Source organism: Salpingoeca rosetta, assembly GCF_000188695.1.
Source record: "Salpingoeca rosetta unplaced genomic scaffold supercont1.8, whole genome shotgun sequence".
In the NCBI taxonomy this organism is placed as follows: Eukaryota; class Choanoflagellata; order Craspedida; family Salpingoecidae; genus Salpingoeca; species Salpingoeca rosetta.
The window spans coordinates 20,190-27,356 of NW_004754926.1; the positions used below are offsets into that span (position 1 = coordinate 20,190).

The 7,167-nt window shown below is 55.5% G+C and overlaps 2 protein-coding genes across 2 annotated transcripts in view; one reads left to right on the forward strand and one right to left on the reverse strand.

Moving 5' to 3' along the window:
• The window catches only part of PTSG_03477 (uncharacterized protein), an 8,342-nt gene extending 1,455 nt beyond the window's left edge, over window positions 1-6,887 (forward strand). Inside the window, exons 6-19 of the mRNA XM_004995152.1 lie at window positions 495-563; window positions 776-866; window positions 1,085-1,215; window positions 1,538-1,609; window positions 1,813-1,909; window positions 2,222-2,448; window positions 2,844-3,002; window positions 3,149-3,340; window positions 3,534-3,583; window positions 3,810-3,888; window positions 4,106-4,259; window positions 4,573-6,006; window positions 6,331-6,407; window positions 6,597-6,887. Of these exons, the coding sequence (XP_004995209.1) occupies window positions 495-563; window positions 776-866; window positions 1,085-1,215; window positions 1,538-1,609; window positions 1,813-1,909; window positions 2,222-2,448; window positions 2,844-3,002; window positions 3,149-3,340; window positions 3,534-3,583; window positions 3,810-3,888; window positions 4,106-4,259; window positions 4,573-6,006; window positions 6,331-6,407; window positions 6,597-6,707 (2,943 nt within the window). The 3' untranslated portion in view covers window positions 6,708-6,887. The remainder of the gene's footprint in view (window positions 1-494; window positions 564-775; window positions 867-1,084; window positions 1,216-1,537; window positions 1,610-1,812; window positions 1,910-2,221; window positions 2,449-2,843; window positions 3,003-3,148; window positions 3,341-3,533; window positions 3,584-3,809; window positions 3,889-4,105; window positions 4,260-4,572; window positions 6,007-6,330; window positions 6,408-6,596) is intronic.
• An 11-nt stretch (window positions 6,888-6,898) lies between these two features.
• PTSG_03478 (uncharacterized protein) overlaps window positions 6,899-7,167 on the reverse strand; it is a 2,777-nt gene continuing 2,508 nt past the window's right edge. Inside the window, exon 8 of the mRNA XM_004995153.1 lies at window positions 6,899-7,055. Within this exon, the coding sequence (XP_004995210.1) occupies window positions 6,984-7,055 (72 nt within the window). The 3' untranslated portion in view covers window positions 6,899-6,983. The remainder of the gene's footprint in view (window positions 7,056-7,167) is intronic.

The window sequence follows — 7,167 nt, forward strand, 5'->3', positions numbered from 1 at the left end:
TCTCCCCCAAAAAAAAAAAGACGCTTGTCCCGGGGGGGGTTGTTATATTCTCACAACATGTTTTTTTTTCCACCACTTACGCTCCCCCATATTCACAACAAAGAGGGGGTTTTTTGCAAGGGCTTATATCCCAAAAAACTGTTTTTACAAAAAAACTTCAGGGGGCGCGTGCATATGTGTGTGTGTGTGTTCTGTGTGTGTGTGTGTTTGAGTGTATTGTGCGCGGTGTGGGTGTGTGAGTGTGTGTGTGTGTGTGTGTGTGTGTGTGTGTGTGTGTGTGTGCGTGTGTGTGTGCGTGCGTGTGTGCGCGCATGTGCACTCGTTTTTTATTCCATTCGGTGGCCCCTCCTTTCCTTCGTTTTGGTGCTTGAGCACCTGCAATGGCATGTAATCAAGTCATTTTTGCCAGCTCAGCCAACGCGCTCCCACCCGCTTATCATGCTGTTACACACTCTTCAATTTGCCGCTGTGCCCCCCCCCCTCCACCGTGTCAGCTCCCGCCAGAGAAGATGGAGTACTGGTGGCGCGTCGGTGTTGGCCACGTCCTCGAGGCCGCAGTGCGGGTGTGTGATGCGTGCGTGTGTGTGTGTGTGTGTGTGTGTGTGTGTGTGTGTGCATGTGCGCGATGCTTATGGTTATATTGTGTGTGTGTGGGGGGGGGGCTGCCATCCTGTAACGACAAGCGTTGATGCGCTCTTCTGACGAGTGGATCGTGCAATGTGTGCATATACACGTGTGCGTGCGCATGTGTGTGCATGTGTGCGCATGTGTACAGGAGCTATCGCCGGCAGAAAAGGCGACATTGGACCGCGTCATCAACCGTGGACTCACACAAGTCGGATCCCTGGATAGGGACATTGTCATTCGTACGTTTGTCTTCTTGCTGCAGTGCAGGGGGCGCTCTGTGTGTTTATGTTGTTCTCGAGCCCTCACTTGCGGCAATGTGCACTCATGCAAGTGGAGAACAACACATACGCACGCGTAACCTTGCCAACTACACGAGCACACACACACATGTTATCTCGTGCACACACGGTCTCACACACACACACGCACCAAAATGCGGACCATCACGCACGCGCAGGGCTGTTCCAGAAGCAGCTGTTCTATCTTGACGTGCCGATTGAGGACGATGCATACATTGTGGTGCCGCCGCTGGAAGGGTTTGTCATGAACCGCGTGCTCGGCGACTATCTCGAGACCCTCCTCTACCAGGTCTGCTGTTGTGATAGTGGTGGTTTGGGGGGGGGGGGAGGGAGGGGGAGGAGAAGTGTATGTACTTGTGTTTAGAGGAAGTCGAAACGTGTGACTCGTGGGTGCTGGGGTGAGTTGTGTGGGTATGTGTATGGCTGTGTCTGCGACTGTGGTGGCGAAGAAGAATGTACAGGCATGTCGATGTGTGGGCGTGCACTTGATTTACAGCCATTTCATGCGCCGTCACAAGCTGACCTGTGACGGGCGTGCTCTCGGCCACCATCACAACCATCACAACCATCACAACCATCGTCACTACCACCATCACTCGCGTGCGCTGCAGATCTTTGTGTCTATTGACCAGAACACGACGGTGAAGGAGATGGCAGAGGTGCTTCAGATTGACTTACAGCAGGCACGTGATCATCACTCACACACTTCTTCGTACCACATGTTGCTGCTGTTCCATGGGGGTGAACAATGTCTTGGTTCTTGTTTGCCCCACGTCCCGTACGCAGTGTACTGCACGCATCATGGCTCACGCGCGCAACCTGTTTCTCCCGCACACACGCATGCACATGCACACGCATACACACATACACACGCATGCGTGTGCAGGTGAAGGACGCTGTGTCGATGTACTGTCGTCTTGGATTCGCACGGAAGAAAGTTCCGCCCGTCGCCCGGGATGGCCTGCACAAGTCCTGGCTCAAAGGTGCGCATGTGCACGCTGGTGGACGAAGAGATGAGAGAAATGACACCACTGGTGTGACGTGTCGAGAAGATCATCTCGTTTGCTCTCGCATTGCATCCACGTTGTTCATTTACACGTATTTGCAGCAGGCACAAGCCACACAAGCACATAAACGTACACACAAGCACACATGCACAGACAAGTAGCGCTAACAATACACAACGCGCGCTTACCAAAGCAATGTGCCCCATTTGTTCTCACGACAATGGCACCACGTTCGTCGCTCTCCTCCCACACCCGCCTTCCCTTCCTCCACCACCACAACTGCTGCAGTTCCTGGGCAGCACAAAGGAGAGGCGATGGCTGCGATAGCCTCGTCGTCGTCACTGGAGCGCCAACAGCCGGCAGATGGGGCGCAGGGGCGGTCTCTGCTGGAGGAGAGCGAGGCAGCAACGCGCACACCACGCATTGCGTTCCTCTTCGACTCCACGCTGGCGGCGTTCCTCATGATGGGAAACCTCAGTCCCGGTCTCAAGAAGCACGCTGTCACCCTGTTTGAGGTGCCGCTTCTGCTCGCTCGTTACGCGTGTGCGTGTGCGTGTGCGTGTGCATGTGGGTTTGTTGTGTGCGTGTAGGTGGTTGCGCGTGTGGATGCTTGCGCCTGCGTGCTCGTGTGTGTGTTTTCTACTTGTGCACGGTCGTGTGCGGCCCTTTCCTTTCAGGGTTAGCGCTTGATTTCATCCTCAGCCCACGTTCTGAGCCGCATCCTCTGACTCGCGTGCACACACATACACACACCCACATACACACCCACACACACACTCACATACACACATACACACACTCACATGCACACCCACACACACTCACATACACACATACACACACTCACATGCACACCCACACACCCACACACTCACATACACAACCACACACATGGACATGAACATGTCAGGCGGGCAAGCTGTCTGATGAGACGGTGCTTGAACTCATCTCTGAGCTTGAGTTGACCGAAACGCTGATGGATGGCGACGCGCGCGAATATTCCGATCACGCCATCGCCCTTCGTGAAACTCTCAAGGCCCTGAGGCGAAACCCAGCCCTGTTTGCTCAGGTGACCGGTTCTGTGTATGTTTTTGTTTGTGTTTTTGTTTGTGGTTTTGGTCTGTGTGTGTGCATTTTTGACTTGTGCCCTGAAACCACTTTAACCACTGTCTGACACTGACGCGAGCTTCACGCTGACAACTGGCATCCTCACAGCCCAACCGATCGGACGAAGACACGAGCGACGGTGATGACGACCAGCAAAACCAGCCACAGGAACAGCAGCGGGAGGAGGAACAGGAGGAGCTGGCGCTGAGTTGCGGTGCTGGTGTTGATCTCGTGCGCTTTGAGAGCCTGGCGGCGCTCAACGAACAAACGCAGCGACGTGTGCTCGCCCGCAACTATATGGTGAGGCGAAAAGCCATCTTGTTACTGTTCATGTGGTGGTCATCGTGCTGTGTACGATGACTGCGTCTGCTGCCAATGCTGGTGCTGCTTGTTGATAAGTGAGCACATGTATTCACACACACACCTTTACACACTCTCACGCATCCTCACACAAACGCACACATACATTCACACATCCCCCTCTTCTCCAAAGGCGCTGGTGACAATGACGCCTCTCAGCCCGGACGTGCGCTCCATCACGGGGTGAGGCGCCGGTGTTGCTCGCCTGCCGGTGTCTGTTGAGAGTATGCGTACATGCGCGCCGTGCGAGTGTGTGTGTGTGTGTGTGTGTGCGTTTGCGTGCACGTGACCTGTGTCCTGGTGATATTTGAATATATGTGCTCTCGATGTGCCGCATGTTCGTGTTGAGTGCTGAAATGCATTCAACTTTTCATTGCGTTGACATCGACACGTCTGCTGCTCGTTGCAGCGCGCTGCAAATGCCAATTCTTGGTCCGCCTCGCTCCGAGTTTACATCGCCGTGGTTCAAGCTCTTTCTCTACGCAAGCGTGCGTGCACGTTTGCGTGTGTGTGTGCGTATGTGTGTATATGTGTGTGCGTGTGCGTGTGTGGTGTGGTATGTTGGTTGGAAGCAACAGAGTATGCGCGTGCCATGTGACCTGTAGTCGCTGACTGTCAGGTTCACTGTGAACGCTTTGCGATCGTCCACCCCTTTCCCACCTCTTCAATGCTCGCCCAACGCACCACGCCGCCACGCTTAAACAGGTGTTGACGGGTCCAGAGTCACTGTTCATCATGGCGGGAACCGTGCTCAACCAATTACCGAAATCCTTGGCAAGATACTCGACAGTTCTCCTCACCACGTGGAAGCATGAGCCCACCGTCACGTCGACGGCGAGCCTGCTCATCACACTCAACGGTGCGGGAACCAGCACCATGCCCTGCACATCGTGTGTATGTGTGACTGTGGGCATCATTGTCAATCCGTTGCTTTGTGTCAAGGCAGCAGATCACAGTGATGTTCGTTACGCCACACTCATTCGCTCGCTCACCCACTCCACCACAGTACAAATCACTTCACTCATGTTCATTTACGCAAACACACACACACTGTCACACACACACACACACTCTGTCTCTCACACTCACACAAGCACACACACACACACACACACACTCTCTCTCTCATCCCGCGCCCACATGTTCCTGCCCCTCTCCGGGACTACATGCAGACGCCCTTGCACAAGGCCCCGTGTTTGTGCAAGGTCTGGCCACACGTGCACAGGAGTGCCAACTCGTGCACGTTCCGTTTTCGCTGCCAACACGCGAACACATGGACACCCTCGCATCATCAGCTTCATCCGTGCCGGTCACGAGTGCCGCCCCCGCAGCACCAGCCAGCAGCGCCGATGGCGACGCATCCACCCCCAGCTCAAGACAGCAGCAGCAGCAGCAACAGCAGCAGCAGCAGCAGCAGCAGCAGCAACCTGAGATGGCGCAAAACTTGATTGACTTGGGCGGTTCAAGCAGTACGGATGATCACGATGCGACAACTGCAGCGGCAACAACAGCAACCAATGGCAGCGGGTCTGGTGAAGACACTGCCCAAGCCAGTTCTGCTGTCCCTGCTGATACCGCCGCTGGCGTGGATCTGTCAAACCTGCCTGACGGGTTTTCGCCGCTGCTGGTTGGCCGAACAGCGATGCGTCGTGGAGAGGCCGTGTCCATCACGGAGGAAGGCGCACAGCTGCTGGGGAGACGGGCACGAGCAACGTATGCACGTGCGCTCACCCGCCCCTGGGGCCGTGGTGCCCATGGTGCTGGTGCTGGTGGTGATGGTGATGGTGATGGTGATGGTGATGGTGATGGTGATGTGGATGCGGAGAAGACAGACATGGCGCCAGCAACAGAGGCAATGCCACTCGCAGCAACATCAAACACGCCAGCAGTCTCAACAACAGCAGCCAACACAGCAGCGCCATCGTCGTACGCAGACGTGATGCAAGCAGTGTTGGATTCGCGCGAGATGAGGCACGTGCGCGATCGTCTTCATCTTCGCAGCCGCGTTGGATACATCACCCTCGTGAAGGTCACAGGCAGCGGTCTTGACAGCGGTGGCGCCGGTGTTGCTGGGCACGGTGGCGATGAGGTGCAGGGTGGGAGCAACAATGAAGAACCACGTGGGCGTGGTGATAGCGTTGATGCTGTATCAGCCAGTGCCACTTGCTTTGCTGGGAGAATCCAACATGGTGACTCTGGCAGTGATGGAGATGACCAGGACAGCAGCAGCAGCGGCACAAGTGATCAGCGGGAAGCGGTTGTGGCGAAACGAAGCAGTGATCTCATTACCCTCGATGACAGTGCCGACAACACCAGCGGCGCCACACAGCAGCAAGTAGAACACGGTCATGTAGGTGGTGGTGATGGCGGCGATTCGCTTGGAGACGTGCTGGCACGCGTATCTGTTCCGCGGAAGAGCAGCAGCAACGCTTCCGCTGCTGTTGGTGGCGGCAGAAGTGGCAGACGTGGAGGTGACAGTGCTGGATTGCGTCATGGCGGGTACACCACGTATCATTTCCTCGGCGTCAACTTTGGTGTTCCGTTGTTTGATGAGCAGCTCAACGCTGCGCTCTGTCTCGCCATGGAATCGCACGCCCTCCTCTCGCGTAAGTTTCTGTGTTTGCTTGGTTGGTTGGTTGGTTGTTCGTGTGTTTGGTTGGTTGTTTGTTTGGTTGGTTGGTTGGTTGGCTGGTTGGTTGGTTGGTTGTTTGTTTGGTTGGTTGGTTGGTTGGTTGGTTGGTTGGTTGGTTGGGTTGGTTGGTTGGTGGTTTTGTTCAAAAGTGTGTGCGCGCGCGTGCGCGCGTGTGTGTATGATGTGTGATGTGCTTGTTCCCATGGTGCGTGCAGACACACACATGCTCCTGACGCTGCCGCGAATAACCTCACAATGACCAACAACCGCCCCCTCGCGTGTGCTGCACACACATCAGCGGCCAATTTGAGCGCCATCCGGGAATCCCAACAGCAGATGACAGATGCTCTCCTCCACTTCATTGCTGACCACAAGGTGGGTGTGGCTGTGGCACTCAATGTATGTGATGCTTGTCCTGTGTAGTGCGTGGTCACCTGTGACTTCAACACCAACACCTGCTCTTTCGACTCCACTCACACCTCCTCATCACCGCTGCTTACGCACCACCACCTCCTCCCTTCATCACCACACCACGGCCACCCTTGGTTTCGCCATTACCAACAGGGCTGCTTGGAGGACACGAATCCCAACCAAGCGCAGCCCGCGCTGTGGCCGCTGCCAACAACACACCTGCACTTTGACGGCTCCCGTGTCACGCAACTCTCTCGCCTCTAGCCGGATGTGTGTGTGTGTATGTGTGTGTGTGTGTGTGTGTGTGTGTGTTGCACGGGCATTGGCTCGTTGTCCCTGGCAAGGAAGGCACGATTGGCATCGTTCACATCAGTTACTCAATCCAACTTGTTCATTTTGCGAGGAAGTAACGTTACACTCAATTTAACAAGTCAACAAGGCAAAACGCCATTGCCCCCCCCCCCTCTCTCTTTCACTCGAGCGGCGATGCACGACGCACAGCACAAACGCCACCAAGAGTGTGTGGAGTGTGCGTGGCCATCACAGCCCGGCAACCGCCCGTGCACGTTTGAATTTGGCGGCAAGTCGTTCCCCAACATAGTCCGCGTTGGCCTGTGTGTGTGTGTGTGTGTGTGTGTGTGTGTGTGTGTGTGTGTGTGTGTGTGTGTGTGTGTGTGTGTGTGTGTGTGTGTGTGTGTGTGTGTGTGTGTGGTGGTGTGTGTGT